The sequence below is a fragment of the Podarcis muralis genome, chromosome 3 (assembly GCF_964188315.1).
Source record: "Podarcis muralis chromosome 3, rPodMur119.hap1.1, whole genome shotgun sequence".
In the NCBI taxonomy this organism is placed as follows: Eukaryota; Metazoa; Chordata; class Lepidosauria; order Squamata; family Lacertidae; genus Podarcis; species Podarcis muralis.
The window spans coordinates 29,441,586-29,459,238 of record NC_135657.1 but is presented as its reverse complement, the minus strand read 5'-3'; the positions used below and the strand labels follow the sequence as shown (position 1 = coordinate 29,459,238).

The 17,653-nt window shown below is 42.7% G+C and overlaps 1 protein-coding gene across 1 annotated transcript in view; it reads left to right on the top strand.

Annotated features, from left to right (window-relative positions):
* RAB3GAP2 (RAB3 GTPase activating non-catalytic protein subunit 2) overlaps nucleotides 1-17,653 on the top strand; it is a 47,745-nt gene that overhangs the window by 26,021 nt on the left and 4,071 nt on the right. The window contains exons 19-33 of the mRNA XM_028724609.2: nucleotides 969-1,096; nucleotides 2,834-3,047; nucleotides 3,847-3,944; nucleotides 4,400-4,505; nucleotides 5,878-6,038; nucleotides 6,781-6,997; nucleotides 9,649-9,822; nucleotides 9,948-10,054; nucleotides 11,578-11,644; nucleotides 12,476-12,546; nucleotides 13,312-13,347; nucleotides 14,549-14,623; nucleotides 15,561-15,779; nucleotides 16,794-16,883; nucleotides 16,974-17,192. Coding sequence (XP_028580442.2) covers nucleotides 969-1,096; nucleotides 2,834-3,047; nucleotides 3,847-3,944; nucleotides 4,400-4,505; nucleotides 5,878-6,038; nucleotides 6,781-6,997; nucleotides 9,649-9,822; nucleotides 9,948-10,054; nucleotides 11,578-11,644; nucleotides 12,476-12,546; nucleotides 13,312-13,347; nucleotides 14,549-14,623; nucleotides 15,561-15,779; nucleotides 16,794-16,883; nucleotides 16,974-17,192 — 1,982 coding nt within the window. The remainder of the gene's footprint in view (nucleotides 1-968; nucleotides 1,097-2,833; nucleotides 3,048-3,846; nucleotides 3,945-4,399; nucleotides 4,506-5,877; nucleotides 6,039-6,780; nucleotides 6,998-9,648; nucleotides 9,823-9,947; nucleotides 10,055-11,577; nucleotides 11,645-12,475; nucleotides 12,547-13,311; nucleotides 13,348-14,548; nucleotides 14,624-15,560; nucleotides 15,780-16,793; nucleotides 16,884-16,973; nucleotides 17,193-17,653) is intronic.

Below are 17,653 nucleotides of genomic sequence, written 5' to 3'. Positions count from 1 at the left end.
GCGTATGCTTCTGCTTTAAGAGATTCCAGGAAGTTTGAGGGAAGCACATATATACATCCCTTGTCTATAGTGCTGAGGGATAGGGTTTGGCTCACCCCCCTGCTTTCTTTCCACAAAGATAGGGAATCTCAAGCTCAACAGAGAGCCTTCCTTACATTTGGCATTCTCAGAGCCTGCATGCGGACAGTTAACTTATAAACTGATTACTTGGTGGGTGATCCCTTAGTTGCAAGGTGAGTAGCTGAACAGGGAAAACTTTAGGGTAGCTTTTTAATATGAGGCAAATTAATTATTACACAGTGTGAATCTGAACTTACAAGAAACAGATTTGCTATTGCAGCATTTTTCTGTTCTTTTGTATGTGACATAAGCGTATTTTCCCCCACACCCCAACTACCTGCACTCTGATCTGTGTAAAATCAAATGGCCCATCTCGTTTGCTTTAGTTGCATATTGAGACAACCCCATTCTTCTTGTTAATGAAGTCTTGAGCTGCTTCAGTAAGCAAAGGTCACAGTGTAGATATTGAAACCTTCCACAAGTAAAAAAAACAACAACCTGGGTGACTTCAAAACTAAATGGTTTGCGCCCTATATGTAAGCTACATGTGACAAATGTCAAAATGTGTGTGATGAATTCACACACAGTGTAGGGAATTCATTTTCTGCCTGCCTGCTGTGAAGAGACGTTCTTTGTGTGTTGAGACTTTTGATTTTCATGTTGTTTAAGCGTCCTGCTCAAGATTCTGCTTTCAAAGAGAAGCTGACACGTCCTTTGCCTGTAGGCAAAACTCACCCAGACTTTAACCTGATAAAACAGAATTCTCATGCAAGCAGCTGCGCTCTGGAAATATTGCTTAACGGGGAGTTTAATGAAGCTGCAGAGCGATCTTACAGCTCCATTGCACATTCATTAAGACTAATATGTGTGTGTGTGTGTTTCTCCCCGCCCCCCCCCCCCCCCGGCAGAGATGGAGTGTATCGATGAAGGGCTGTTACAGTTCTGTGCAAACAAACTGAAACTAATGCACCTTTATGAGTCAGTCAGCAAGCTAAATTCTCTGACTGTGCCGTGTGAGATTGTGCCGTCTAATAACGTGAGTAGTGTGAACATTTTTTTGCTGGGGGGGTGGCTTTGAGAAAGACAGAAATTTAAGAATCCTTGGAGTGCGCACTCCGTGCATTATGATCGAAAGAAAAATATACAGACGAAAACATTGCTTTCTAATAAAGTACTAATCCTTCTTAAAATAAAATGTTTTAAAGGCCATTGCTCTCAGCAGCTCACCAAAACTTTGTAGGCAGGTTCAGCCCCTGGTATCTCCTTTTAGGGCTTGGAAAAACTCCTTCCTGAAACCCTGGAATGCTGCTGCCAGTCAGTGTAGGGGATACTGAGTTAGATGGACCCAGTGATCTGACCTGGTACAAGCCAGCTTTCTGTGACCCTACATGCTTTTTCCTACACAGAGATTAAAATGGTGCATGAAGGAATTTATTTTTTTACCATCCTATATGATCCTGTAACTTAAACACAGTTTAACTAGTGCCTTTCTTGGTACTTAGCTGTTTGATCAAGGTCCTTGTGCCTAGACCTTTAAAAGAGCTTGCTTCATGCAGTATATGCAGGAAATGAGCATTACAAGAGGGGGGGAAAGTATTTTAAAGGTGGCTTCTCAATAATCTTCACTTTATAAGTGATTGTCACTTGCATGTTAAAAATCAGGGCTACTCCCAGCTGCTTGTGCAATATAGGTCATCATTTTTTAGAAGCATTAATAAAACAGTATCTGCTCTGAGAGAATGGCAATGTGAGAACTGTGTTTCCTGCAACTCCTACAACTGCTATTAATATTTCCAGAATGGATGTGATCTTCACGGTCGCATTTTTGGGGGTAAATTTATTATTATTATTATTTCATTTTATAATGTATATAACATAGACAGAACAGTTGTAACAACAGACAAAAATTCAAAGTGCTGGTTTTGACCTATAAAGCCTTAAACGGCTCAGGGCCGCAATACCTCAAGGACCGCCTCTTCCCATATGAACCTATCCGGACCTTGAGATCACCCTCTGAAGCCCTTCTTCGTGTGCCTCCTCCTCGAGAGCTCTGGAGGGTGGTAACACGAGAATGGGCCTTCTCTGCAGTGGCTCCCCATCTGTGGAATGCTCTCCCCAGGGAAGTTTGCCTGGCGCCTTCGTTATACACCTTTAGGTGCCAGGCAAAAACATTCCTTTTTAACCAGGCCTTTGGTTGATCTGATTTACATCCTATGCCCTTTTAAAATGTGGGTGTTTTTTTTTTGGGGGGGGGACTATTGGATTGTTGTTTTTATTATGTATTTTGTGGTTTTATATCTTGATTTTATTCTATAAACTGCCCTGAGACCCCCAGCTATAGGGTGATATATAAATTCAATAAATAATAATAATAGTAATAATAATAATAGAATTAAAATATGAAAATCAAAACCATAAAATAGGCACGTAGAATGAGTAGTTGCACATGAGTTAAAATAACAAAGTCCAAGTAAAGACTATAATCTTTATCTGATCATCAACTATAGTTCTAAATTTGCCAGGCATGGATATGATGGTTCTGCTGTATATGTCATAAAGGAATGCCAAATCATATAAAAAGTGTCTGGCAGTTCTAGTCCTTGTCAAAATATCCAATTTTGTGGGTTTCTCTCCATTAGCTATATTCCAGTGATTGATACTAAGCATCCAGTGTAAGATTTTGGGCTGTTTTCCATTGAGTTGCAATCGTTATTCATGCTGCCAAGATTACATATAAAACTCACTGTTGCATATTTGACTTACTGTTTTTAAGGACTTGGCTAAATTACTCCGATTAGATGAACAAGAGTTTACTAGGCTGCAGATGTTACTGGAGAACTACAAGCAGCAGAACACTCAACCATCAGTTCATTTTGCGGAGGACAAAGATGGCGTGTTGCCCGTGAAAACCTTCTTGGAGTATATGGATTATGAAAAGGATGTGATTAATGTGAAGAAGCTGGACGAGAGAGAATATGTGGCTTTAGGTATGAACATTTTGCAGTAAACGCCCCCTGTGGTGTCTCCAATATACACGTTAAGCTCCTCTGTTTCTGAGGGTTTCCCCCATTTGTGTCTGGCTAGAGCTGTCTCATACGGGACGCGGGTGGCGCTGTGGGTTAAACCACAGAGCCTAGGACTTGCCGATCAGAAGGTCGGCGGTTCGAATCCCCACGAAGGGGTGAGTTCCCGTTGCTCGGTCCCTTCTCCTCCCCACCTAGCAGTTCGAAAGCACATAAAAGTGCAAGTAGATAAATAGGTACCACTCCGGCGGGAAGGTAAACGGTGTTTCCGTGCGCTGCTCTGGTTCGCCAGAAGAGGCTTAGTCATGCTGGCCACATGACCCGGAAGCTGTACACTGGCTCCCTTGGCCAGTAAAGCGAGATGAGTGCCGCAACCCCAGAGTCGGCCACGACTGGACCAAATGGTCAGGGGTCCCTTTACCTTTAGAGCTGTCTCATCTACTGAAATAATGAATTGGGGAAAGAGCTCCAGGAGAAGAACATTGAGATTGAACGGAGGGCTCTGGGTCAAGGTAGCCCTGCGATCGCAGGCTGAAAGACCTGCACTAGTGCCTGGTGGGCCACATGCAGAAAGGAGAAGAGGAAAGCTGTGTGCAAGTTCCCACTAGTCTTATTTACTGCTGATGTGAATTGGCTAAATCTGCATACATTACTGTCTGAAAGGTTGCTTTGTTTGCAAGCAGAAAGTATCCATTCAGTGGGCGAAGCTTTCATTTTTAATTGATTGGGGAAACCATGTGTGGTGTGTTTTGTGTGTGTGCAGGAAGCTTTTTTTTCTGGAAGTGTTTACATGGAGAAAGTACCACAGAAGAAATGTGCCAGACACTAGAGACTGCAGGATTTAGCCCCCAGCTATTATTGGTGAGTCCTATTATTAGCTTTCCCGTTTTGTTCTTTATAGTCATTGTCAGGCCTCCACTCTAGCTGCTCTCTGCCAAAGAGCTCTTCTTACTTTTGAGAGAAAAGTTACCAGGTCCTTGATCTCAGGAACCAACATTAAAAAGTTGGTTATGATATCTGAAGACGTCTCTGGATGCATAGCGAAGAAATAACTTTCCAAACCGCCTACTGCAATCTCAAGGCAGCATGTAGATTAAAACAATAAAACAGTGAAATAGTGAAATCACAATGCAGTAAATAAACTGCGGCCGATTAACCCAATGAACACCAATAATTAAGTCTGAAATGACTTAATGGTAATTTTAAATCCTCTTTAGAAGAGTTTTAGCCCATCAGTGGCTTTTTGCAATCACCTGAATCTATTCTTATTTAAGAGAAATATCCTAAATCTCTTTCTCCTCTCTCACCTTCCCCAGTCCCTGCTTCTCAGTGTGTGGCTTTCTAAGGAAAAGGATATTCTTCATAGAACGCAATCAATTTGCTGCCTTCATGCTGCACTCTCCCTCCTGAGCAAGATGACAGGTGAGATGGGTTCGTAGAGTGGAAATGGGCAAATGCTCACTTCTTGAAAAACGGGCCCTTTACCTGACTCTGCAAGCAATAATTAGAACCGTGAATAAAGCCAAACCTAATGTTGCATGTGAATGTATTTCAGAATAAATGAACCGATGAATAATTGAGAAGTTTGTTTAAGGGCCATCTGTGGCTGCACCAATGTTCTCATTGTGGTGCCTAGGAGACCTGAACTTTTGCACGCTCAGGTGCAACAGACCTTTCAAAATATCTCCTCGTCTGGTTGCGCTGACTGGAAATTTCCTGTTCTCAGCCTGGTGTTTGTACTCAAATTGTGGGCACAGAAATCTGAGGTTCTATCTCTCTTGCACATTAAGGGTCACTTCTATATTGTCAACACTTTATGTACTTCACATAGTGTTTTTGGTTTGCTCAGGGTCTTCCCAGCTTCTTTGCTTTACTTTTCATCCCAGTGAAGCAGGGCCCCATTTCACAGAAGGGAAAACTGACGGTCATACAAGCCCAGAGCTGGACAATTGAATCATTAGATGTGACTTGGTCCCACACCCAGGCCTAACCTTGTTTCACTGGACCACAGTGATGGCTTTTGTTGACTTTCTTGCTGGCTTTTTCTGGGGTCTTCTTGGGCAGATAATCCCTCTGGAAATATTTTCTGCTCCCTTGTTAAGAAACAGGGACATAGCGAGGACTCCTGCAGTACAGTAGGCCTGAAACGTATGTGGGGGTTATGTTCCGGAAGTCTGTGCGCAAATGTAAAATCACATAAAGTCAGGAAGACCTTCAACCACTGCCACCCTGAGTGGCCATCCAAAGTCGGTGGGCTGAGTCTCTCAGGAGCCTTGCAGGGCCTTCCAGAGCCCTTGTTCAACTTAGTTCTAATGGTCAGGTTTAAACTTGCATGTGCCAAATGGAGCAGAGTTTATGCTAGAAGCCTCCTTTGCATGGGACCCGTGAAACCCTTGTGACAGCACCAGCACCAGGCTCAGCATCATCAGCAAATGACAGGTGCTTTAAAAGGACACAGCCCTCCTTTCCCTTTCTAAATCCCTTTCTAGAAAATGGCTCCAACAGGTGTTGGAGATGACCGATAGCGTGTGCATATCTTGTAGCACGCACCATTTTTGAAAAGCTTCCCACCGGCAGGATCCACTGCTAGATTGGGATCTCTTCCATGAACAGAAGTACAGGAGCTGTTGCATTCATGGAAGAAGGTGTCTGGATCCGACCCTTACAGATCGATACTGTATTTATAGAGCTGATTTTGTTAAAATTGTGGTTTCCTCTCCTTCTGCTTTATTTCTTGTTCTGCTGATTTTAGCTGACCTAGTTGCACACCGGAGTTTCCCACTTTCTGTTTCAGTCGCTATAGATGAGACTTGGGATTCCCAGTCCGTTTCCCCCTGGTGGCAGCAGATGCGCACAGCGTGTATTCAGTCTGAGAACAACGGAGCTGCTTTGCTATCTGCTCATGTCGGGCATTGTGTAACAGCACAGATAACAGATAGCATAGCGGAGAAAAAAGTAAGTAACTTAGCTGTAGTCCTCTCCACCAAATAGCAGCTGCTGCTTTCCCGAAAGAAAGCTATAAAGCCCCCCTGTGATCTGCTGATTTTAATTTCACCACCATTTGGAAAAGGTATGGTGAAAGTTGCACATGATATATCCAGGCGTCAGAACTGTGGTTTGTTAAGATGGAGCATGCTAACAGCTTAGAAAACTTAGCAGGATAAACTGGAGTGCCACCATTTACTTAATGCATTGTGTGCCTCCTGGGCTGTTTGTAGTTGTGTTCCTTCTCACCAGCTGAGCGTTAACAGTTAAATGTGCTTTGCTTTTGCTCTTGCTGAGCTCTTACAATCCTAGGAAGATCAGCTTTTGTACAACAAATTTCCAACTTTTAGTGTGCAGATGATGGCTATGTATTCATTCACATTTTTTATTGTGCCCCTCCGTCAATGGTTGGAGAGTTGCCTGCATGAAGTGCGTTTTACCTTCATAACCCTATGAAATAGGTCAGTAGAAGTAGTGATGGTTACATCTTTTGTTTTCCGCTGTGTTTACTGAGATTTGCTTTCTCTTTTCCATTTTTTTGTTCTCCAAGGGCTACATCTCACATGCACACTTTTATCTCATAGTTACACTCATCAGGCAGCTGTGGTTTTGCTATAGCTTTCTAAACTGGGTTTTGCGTTGTGTAAGGTGCGAAATATTGCCAACTTCACTCTTACTTTGCCTTCTTGGACAAAACCATCTTTTCTGTTAGTTTTCCCATATCACAGTAGGTGCCGATACGGACCCTTGGGAAGCACTCTCCCTCGATACCGAATACTGGAAACTTCTGCTAAAACAGTTAGAAGATTGCCTGATTCTCCAGACACTCCTTCACAGTAAAGTGAACAAGAAGACAAGCCAAGTCTCAGCGCTGCAGACTGAGCCTCTTGGCAGACTCTCCGTGAAGAAGCTGCTGGAAGGAGGAAAAGGTGAATGTGCTGAAAAACATTGGCTTGGATCCAAAGATCCATGAGTAGGGGGTTTCATTTGCAGAAGTGGGCAGTTTTTGCCCATTCCCCTGCAGCCCCCATGCCCCCTGAAAATCTGTTCCAGAGCGTTTGCGATCCCTGGGAAGGTGACACAGGAGATTGCAGGGGAAATCAAAGGTCTTCCCCATCTTCTGTGAGCAAGTGCTTCTACTGGATATCTGCCTCCCTGCCTCGTGTCCTAGCAGTCACCATGGCTATCAGAAGCCTCTAGCTTGCTGTCCCTTTTTTGCTTACTAAGGAACAATGGGGAATGCACTTCAAGACTCCCAGTGGTTTCTTGATAGCCACGTACCTCTTTCTCTGATATCAGGTGTGGGGCAGGTGGCTCCTCACCAGGCCTAATTGGGCCTGCGGTCCAGAATTCCCCTACTGATCTGTGGCTTCGTGCTGAAGAACTTGCCCCAGCAGGGGTGGGTTAGAGTCAGTAAGGTGCCGCAGTTGTTGTACTATCTGAACTGTGTGTGTGCGTGAGAGAGAGAGAGAAAACAAATCCCAGTGGTGTGGAAGAAGCCTGAAGGAAGATGTGCAGTTATGAATGTAAAAAACAGCGTTTTCTAGCAAAGGATCAGGCATTCTGTTAGTCTTTACAGGACAATTTCAGGTTCAGTGTGGTAGAATCTGATAATGGGATTAGTGTCAGTAGTAGCTTATGTGGCCTGCACCAGTGCTCATGTCCCAGCAGAGAAAAGGGCTGATGAAACAAAGGATTGACTGGGTGCATGTTGACATTGACCTCAAGCGAGACATTAAGATGGTAAGCTATCTTAATAAAAAATGCTTTTTAAAACCGCGCAGGGGGAAGCTTAAGCAATTGCTTTGATTTAAGCAATGATAGTGACATCTGAGTTTATAGCTTTGAATGTTGTCTTCTCCCATGACAAAGGTTCTTCTGTGGGTTTGGTTCCCCCTAGTGATTGAAGGCAGAAAAAGCTAAACTTAAGAGGAAGTATCAGGATATCTCTCTTATAGGGGCTTCAGTTTGTTTCCTGCCTTTGTTCAGACCAGTCCTTTTTTTTTAAGCTCTCCGCAGTTATCTTTTTTCCATGCTTAGACTAATTTAGATCATAGGCCAGGGTTGCATATAGATGACATATTCGCCCAATATGGTAAAGTTCTCCTTCCTCTTTGCATTATGACAACTGCAAGCAAAGTTACCTCTGGGTGAGAGAGCTCAGCCTGAAGTAGGCAGATTATATGTTATATATTAAGAGTGTGGGTGTGTAAACATTTCTATTGTGCTCCTCTACTGCCCATTACCACTTGGGGCATCTTAAAACAGTTTAAAATCTCAAGCCAATAAAATACCTTAAAATGGAACATACAACAGTAAAAATACTTAAGATATACATCATTAAATAATGGTCAGGGGTCCCTTTACCTTTTATAAAAGTTCCAGCAGGTTTGAGTTTTCTGACCATTCTGGAGAATCCAATAGAAAAAGTTAGGAGCAATTACAGGGTTGAAATGCATGGGAGCCATGCAGTCTCTCTTTCTAGATGCTTGGTGAATTCGGCCCTTCTAAATTTATTGAAGAAATTTCACATTGGATATGAAACATTGGGCCTGCCCATGCATTAAACAGAATCAACCTTTGTCTTGTGGGTGGGGAACTGGCTGTTTGCTTTGCCTTTCTCCCTATCCTCCAGCACCTGTTTCTGCAAAAACATAAAATGCAGTGGGGGACGGGGGGGTAAACCTTGAAGTTTCTTAGAAAGGCAATGCTGGTGCAATCTGGGTTGGTTGTTAATTTTGGTGGGATGTGTAAGAGAGAGAATAGATGGTGTGTGAGCGAGAGAGGAGGGGAGGGAGGGAGGATGGATGGGTGAAAAGGGCAGGGTGGAGTGGCTTTGTGCTGGTGTACAGCCCCCAAAAGAAGACCCCCAAGGGAATGTGGCCTTCCCATCCATGCATTACTCGGATGCTGCTTGCATTGCTAGCTTGCGCATGCATTGTTTCACATTTGAATGTTGAAAACTAGCATTCTGAGGTAAAAGGCTCTGTCTAACCCAGGCATGGCCAAACTTGGCCCTCCAGATGTTTTGGGACTACAGTTCCCATCATCCCTGACCACTGCTCTTGTTAGCTAGGGATGATGGGAGTTGTAGTCCCAAAACAGCTGGAGGACCAAGTTTGGCCATGCCTGGTCTAACCCTTCTCACTGATATGCTCTTTTTCTATATATAGGGAAGAGTTTTTCCATGTAAGAGCATCCCAGCGTGATTTTGTATTATTGTACTCATGTCCTGCTTGTGGACATTTCCGTAGACATTTTTGTTAGTCACTGTGAGAACATGATGCTACAATAGAAGGGCCTTTGGGCGGACCCAGCAGGACTCTTGCATTCTTAGCTATATGCAACCTGAAACGTTACCATCCAGGGTGGGGATGGACCTCCAAACTCCCATCAGCCCCAGCCAGCATGGGCAAAGGTTAGGGGTGATAGGAATTGAAATCCAACGATCTGGAAGGCACCACATTGGTTTCCCCTGAGGAAGATGATACTATTTGATTGGGGGGGGGGTTATGTGTAAACTGGGCCTAGGCTTGTTTTCAAAGAGAAACATAAAACTGAATCTTTTACTTTGTCTTAGGAGGCATTGCTGACAGCGTAGCAAAATGGATTTTCAAGCAGGACCTCAGTCTGCCATTGCTTAGGCTGGGGAGGCAGAGAGAAGAATCAGAAAGCAAAGAGGAAATGCCACAAATAGACAGCAGTTTTCTAGAGGAGGCCGCAGAAGACCAGAAAGGCTTGGAAACCATATTAGGTAAAAATGCAAAGGCAATCTTTGAATGAAAAGTTACTTCAGGAGCAGACAGAAATGACTGAGTTGTTTCTAACTGGTAAACAGCAAATTACCTAAGAACAATCTCCTGTATCTTTTATTTCTAGAATTACTGCATCTAGCATATCAGGAGTTTCCTTGTAGCCTGGAGGCGGATGTGCTGCATGCACATTGCTGTTGGGAGTATGTTGTGCAGTGGAACAAGGACCCAGAGGTAATGGGGCATCTCACTGCCTCTTTCCTACCTTACAGGTGCTATTGCTGTGTGATGTAAATAATCTAAACTAGCATTTGATGAAAAACATATATATATGTAAGACTGGCTCATTGAAGAAAGAAAAAGCTGCTTGGACCAGTTTCAAGTTAGAAGGCGACTTTACCACTTATTTTGCAAGCAGGACAAAATTTGCACTGGGTTTGTAATGCTCAGCTCAGCTGTCATAATTTGTTAGCTGTTTTCACATTATCCGCTTCGACAATGTTAGACTGAACTATGTGTCTGTGTGTTTTGCAGACTAAAGCAAATCAGGGTACATAGCAATACAGAGTATAAAGCTGGCTTCTTGGAAGATAAGGCTGTTGCATTAGATCAGGGGTTTTAAACTTCAGACTTTTTTCATCTATTTTGGTAGATCTTGGGAGTGCTAGTAAAAGAAACAATCAGAGCCAGATGCAGAATGAAAGAACAGGGTGTCTCTCAGCACATCCTGAGTTTAGGGATTTGTTTTGAGTACCAGAACTGAAATGAGTGTTCTGCACAAAACTCCTCTCCTTAACTTCAGCCTAATGTAGCTGCCTGCTTTTGTTAACTATTGTTAAAAAATTGGGAATCAAAGTTTTGCCTTGTCTACTGTAAATCCCTGAGAGATCATCTGGTGGATCCTTATTGACCCTCTCTCCCACTCTATACTGAATTCAGCCAGTTAGAGGAGTTTCCCCAATGTAGGATGACGGAAAAAAGAAGCAGCACCCCAGATACTCTTGTGCATGAGGGCACATTCAGACTTCCTTTTGCGCCACATTTCTGGGCACAGGTTTGGGCTTTAATGCTATGTGTCAGAGTGTTGTTGTTTGTCTCTGCACTTTCCCTGGGAAAACCCACATTTTATCGCTGAATTGGAGCGAACAGCAATCAAGTTTTCCGCAGACTGCTGTTTGCTCTGATTCAGGAGTAAAATGCAGATTTTTCCCAGGGAAAGCACCAGGAAAACACACGTGCGTGCACACACACACACACACAAATACAAACACTCAGACCTGTGCCTAGAAAGCACAGTGCAAAAGGAAGTCTGAATGAGCCCGAAGAGACAAGTTCACTGTTACTGTGGTTCACAATATTTTTTTAAAAGTTATTTTCAGTCTTCTTATCTCTCTCCCACATTCTTATGCATAGCATCAGCTGCTTTAATGTTGTTTTAACTGCTCTCTTAAACCCTGCAGTGACTGCCAGTTACCTATTATTATTTCTATCTGAATAATCTTTCCAGAACAAAGCTTTTTTTTGGGGGGGGGGGAACCTACCCTCAGCTTTCTTCTTTGAAAGAAAAAGTGAAATGCTCCTCTGTGTGTGTACTTGAGTTTCAGCCTGCAAAGCTAATGTCATTGATAAAACAAGTTTGAAATGTTAGGTCAAGGCCACAAATTTAGCAACAAGTAGCTTAAGAGGCACCAACTTCCAGCTTATTTACTTCATTGCATTGACCAATTTTAATGCTCTGTTTCTCTCTTTAATACAAGGAAGCACGTTTTCTCATCAGGTCTATAGAACATCTCAGATGCATCAATAATGCTCATGTTCAGTATGGTAAGCATGAAAGAACTATTTAATACTTGAATAGCACAAGATTCTGCATGCTGTCAATCTGTACAGGTGGAGTAGAGATGATGGATTCACAATTGTAGGCATGGAATGTGTGTTTAGGATTTCATAGCTATAATGTTCTTTGTGACAGCTACTATGGAAGGATCAGCTTATTTAATTCTTGGAAGATGTTGGCGGAAGTGGTACTTATCATTCAATCAGACTGATCTATGGAGGTTTCTCCTTGCAAACTTTGACTGAGAGAAGCTGTTGTTAAAAACTAGTATATTCTATCTAGACCAACAAATCTTGCTGGTCTGGTTTAAGAGGTCAGAACTTCGGCAAAAGAAAGAAAACGTTCAGGCAATGTCACAGTCCCCCCAATCCTTCTTCAAGTTTGCTTACTGAATCAGTACAGCATTTAATGACTTTCCCACTTAAACACCACTGGAAAAATCTTTCCACCTTCAAAGCAGTATAAATAGAGGAAGCTCTTTTCCACCAAAGCAATCTTCTTTGTTTCACTGAAACATTCACATCAACACTTTTCAAAGACGTTGCATCCTATGCAATGATATCCAGTTGTGGGGATCAGTGATTGGAACGGACTTTGCTTGTACAACAGGACTTTCTCGTCCTCTCCTCCTTTTAGCTTAGTGCTTTGTGAGAACCCCTCAAATCTGTTTCAGAGGATTGGGGGCATGGGTGTGTTTGTGTTGGGCACTAGGGAACAACAAGAAGAAGAAGTCTGCTCATGCAATGTTGGATTTCACCTTATGAATCTTGCCTGACAAAAAATATTTTTGACATAGCCTTCTACTGTAACTGTTTTAGGAATTGCTCTGATGATGTGGAACACATTCATCGTGAAAAGACTTTCTGCTGCTACCTATTTAATGGACAAGGTAAATATGAATTATACTTTCTCTTTTTCTTTTCTGTGAAGTGGGGGCAACATTACGGAAATCAGTTTTTAACTAGGGCACTCAGTTAAAGACATCATAGTCAGCTAATGTTTGGTGGGCTAATTTAATGTTCACATAAAAACATATGTAGATTTTAACAGTTTGGAGGAACGTCCCCCCTTCTGATAGTGCTTGTTGCCCTATGTGCTTGTTGTTGTCTTAGAAGGGACATTCTTGCTTTTCACACTCCCATAAGCTGAGAGAAGATTACATTTTCAGAAGGCGTATGATATCTGTAATTTTGCAAGTACTTAGCTTACAAAACAACAACTGTTTTTCCAGTAAATAGGTGCATCTTTTAAATGAAAAAGTTTTATGAGAGTAACTGGATAAATGTTGCAGCTGCATTTTAAATACATTTCTTGCTTTAAAAAAAAAAGTTAACCAATTTTGTTTTGCTTGGTTTTATGATAAAATTTGCCTGCTGGTCCAACTCTGGGGTTTTGGGTGGGGCCAGGTGCCTTGTGATTGCAAAGCAGTTCACAAAACAGAATTTGTCCCAGGTGGAAGGGAACCATTTTTGTGTGTGTTGCTCAGCCAGAAAGAAAGCTTAATTATTATTTTTTAACTCCTGGGCTATCTCCTCTCCTTTACCTGTGGGGAGAGGATCTCTACATTGACTGATGGGAGCAAACCCAATGTATTAAGTTCTTTGCTTTTACTAAATGGATTCTGACACTTAACAGGAAATCATTTCTTTAATAGGTTGGAAAAGCACCAAAAGACAGATTATGCAGACGGGCAAGTAATTTTGTTGTTGTTGTTGTTACCATTTCTGATTGAAAGCATGTGTAAAAATGTCATATCTGAGAGCATTTGTGTTCACCTGAATGTGGGTTTTCTGCTGGTTCAGACTTTCAGTTGTGGCCTCCATCAGGTGATCTTAGTGGTTTTACCTTGCCTAAGCATGTGGTTTAATCCTAACCACAGGCTTGGGAAAAGCTTGTAAAATGTGGGCTGGACAAGGTGGATTTGTAGTTGCTTGACACAAAGAGTACTCACTAACGGTTCCTCATCATTCTGGAAAAAGTGGGGTGCTGTAGGGTTCTGTCCTGCGCCCGTTGTTGCTCCTGAGGCTGGGACCCAAACCAATAAGATTCAAGTTACAAGAAAGGAGCTTCTGACTAAACATCAGAAAGAACTTTTTGACTGTAAGAGCTGTTTGGCAGTTTAAGGGTCTGCCTTTGGAGGTTGTAGACTCTCTTTCTGTGGAGGTTTTTAAGCAGAGGTTGGGTGACCGTCTTTCATGTATGATCTTGTTGAGAATTCTGGATTATAGGAGGTTGAACTAGATGACCCCCAGGGTCTCTTCCAACTCTGATTCTATGAAATGTAAGGTTTTTTTGAAACCGAGGTAACTTTGAACAGTTTTGCACTTCCATATTCATGATGTTTCTGCAGAATAAGGGCTCTGCTTTTACCAGCGTTAGGCAGCAGTGATACTATGTTCTGAATATTTATCTCCTTATAATTTTAGTACAGTTTGCTTTCAACATAGTCAGTATCTATTTGAGCGGTCTTTTAATTAAAATTTTAGCTTAGCCAGGGACAAATCCACTGAAAGTGATTGGGTTCAGGTTAATATTGAGTACCTTTATTTGAATTTAACCTTGATTTAAGCAGCAATGTAAACAAAAGCATTGATGAAAAATAAGGGGAATTAGACTCTAAGGCACTTGTTGGTCTTTATCATTGTTTTACATAAACATCTTCAGTGGGAAGAGCTATTTTGAACATTAGTTATTACTTGAGTGGGAAATGTCGTGCACATTTTGAATTTTTTAGAAAAGTGTTTTATTATTGCTGGTTTCTCTTTTAGCACAAGAGTTAAGATTTTATTTTTGCTATAACTCAGTCTCCTCTGCTTCAGAAAACCAGAACTGTTTTTAAATGTGTGCAGGAAAGAGCACATTGCACAGGCTAATGTTGTTTTCCCAAACAGGATGTGGGGTTGAGCGACATGGCAATGACATCTTTTCTTGGGAGTTGCTCAGATCTTCTTCAAACACTAATGGAGGTAACACCCACCCCCAAACCTGAGCCTCACGTTGTTTGTAATAGATTAATAAAGCGGCATGTTGCAACTCTGTTTCTATGCAATAGAGAGGAATGAAAGCTTCTGTAGAACAAAGAGTCCATGGGTGGGATTCACCTAGTCCTTTAGGAGAACATGACCCCATCCAGGTCAGGCAACCTGTTCCCAGGCCTGGGAACCATTCACCCACAAACCCTCTGGGCAGGACTGAACTAATGAGTCTCGTCAGCGGAAGCTCTGTGCAAGGGCTCCCCGCCCCCCGAAATTGGCTTGGGAAAGTTGAGAGAACCCCCCTGGTTTTACTGGTTTTATATTTTTATATCATCTATCTATCCATCTATCCATCTATCATCTATCATCTATCTATATCTATCTATCTATCCTCTATCTATATCTATCTATCTATCCTCTATCTATCTATCTATCTATCTATCTATCTATCTATCTATCTATCATCTATCTATCTATCATCTATCTATCGGTTTGTGTTTGTGTGTTTAGTTATCACTCTATCAATGTTTCATCATCATCATCATCATCGCAGCCCAGGGAGGGAGGAGGGGGGGGTCATTCCATCCAGGAAGCTTCAATGCTTGTGCAGATGGAATGACCAGATGACCGAGATGTTGAATTCCACCCCATGTTATCTTTTCGTAGGAAATGTTAATGAGCAAGTCCTTAAAGACTTTGGTGTCCATGTAACACAACAGATTTCAAGCCAGAAAGTGCAGTAGCTTTGAGTGAATGTGTACTCATTTTGATATTATCCCTTTGCAACACTGGTTTTGCTGCCCAGATTTCTTCTGTTTGCACCTTCAGTTGGGACCCCCTCCCCACCTACTAGTGTTGAAAACATCTCATTCAGGATGAAATTACAGTGAGATTTCAAGTGCCAATGCTTTCCCCTGCTTTTCTGCAGGCTGATATAGGGAGTGATGAAATGCAGCTTCCTGTGCTGGACACGGAAGACGCCTGGGTGTCAGTGGAAGGGCAGACCTCCCTTGTGGAACTAGCCCTTGAGCAGAAGCACATCCACTACCCCCTCGTGGAGCACCAGTCTGTGCTCTGTAGTATCTTGTATGCCATCATGAAGTTTTCGCTGAAGAGTGTGAAGCCTCTCTCCCTGTTTGACAGCAAGGTACGTACGTTATAAAAAAGTTGCTGATGAGTCAAAATCAGACAAGTTGCTGAAAAATGTATATTTTACATAGGGCAGGAGTGAGCAGTTCGGAAGACTAGAGTTCAAATCCAGACGGCAGCCACTCATTCTCCCCTGAAAAGTTGCTCCTGATCCAATATCTTCAGTGGCATTTAATTTGGCTCAAAGAGGAAAGGAAAATCAGAAACTGTCCTTTGGATTTTTGGAACCATGGCACACATGGGGTTGTATCCAGTGAAGTCATTGAGCTCATGCAAGGATATCTGCTTTCACAATGGAACGTCTTCTCCCTCCCCCCTCCCCGAACATTTTCTTTTTTTGGGGGGGGGGGGGGGGAGTCTGTTCCACAAGTGGAAGTGCTTGCACAAATGGGATGATTTCGTTTTATGCAAACCATTGGCTTCTTTCAGTCCTGTCTCCTGTATTTTGTACCATCAGCCAACACTGCATTCAGGGCCACATCACATTGGAGAATTCCAAATAGAAATTAATACTCAACCTATCTGTAAATTATGTATGTGAACTGGCCAAATGAGTGGGTCCCCCCCCCTTAATGTATATGTATTAGGAAGCTGCAGATGGCTATATCTTCGTGCAACTTTACTATAACTTGCAGATGTTTCCCCTCTTGATGTCAGTTCCTTGGACTTTGAATGCCATCTTTCTCTGAGAAAAGAACCAGTGTGATGTAGTGGTTGAGACGGGTAGACTCGTAATCTGGTGAAGCAGGTTCGCTTCCCGGCTCCTCCACATGCAGCTGCTGGGTGACCTTGAGCCAGTCTCTCAGCCCCACTCACCTCACAGAGTGCTTGTTGTGGGAGAGGAAGGGAAAGGAGAATGTTAGCCACTTTGAGACTCCTTTGGGCAGCGATAAAGCAGGATATCCTATCCAAGCTCTTCTTCTTCTTCTATAATTTGTTATTAACTAATGCTTTTCTTTCCAAATTCCTCCATGATTTTAAAAGAATATTGTGGTTTTTTTCCTCTATGCAGGGTAAAAATGCCTTTTTCAAAGACCTTACTTCAATCCAGTTGTTGCCCAGCGGCGATGTGGATCCAGCTCTGCTGTCTATACGTCATCAAGTTAGTTAAAACCTTGGGGGAAATCAGTGACGGTTGTGTGTTTTGTCAAACTGAACTGCTACTGAAGTGGTGGTCTTGTTTCCTTTGCAGTTCTTAACCAAACTGGTGAGTGCCGTGGCTCAAGCCCAGTCTTCATCTCAGAAAACAAAAGACAGCCCCGAAGAGCTAGTCGCAGTGTCTGTGAAAGACAGAGATTGGCCAGCCTTGGCTTTGGATTTGGCTCAGCACCTTCAGGTCGCGGAGGATATAATTAGGCGGCACTATGTGTGTGAGCTGTACAACTATGGCCTTGATCACCTTGGAGAAGAGGTAAAAAAGGAAGTTAATATGTAGCCTGTGTCAGAGGACAACCGTTCCTCACAAGTACCGTATTTTTCCGTGTATTCTGTTTCTCCCCGAAAAAAATAATGTCCAAAATTTGGGGGCGTCATACACAGATAGATCTTCCCTCATTTTCTTAAATCGGAGTCCCCCAAAATAGGGGGCATCTTATACATGGGGGCATATTATAGACAGAAAAATGCGGTACTTAGCTAGGTCTCCTGACTGATCTTCATGCTATGGGCTCAACATGGGCTCAGTGGCTATGGGTTAAGCCTGTGACATAATGTTATTTCCTTCTGTTGAATTGGCATTTGGGAAGCGAGTCTTAAAAAGTGTTGTTCCTCCCTCTTAGGCAGCCTTTATCCACCCTACATCCCGCCTTGGTCTAATATGCCATCGGGGAGAAGGGTCCTTTGGACTTACCTGAAGGGTGTTTCTACACGATG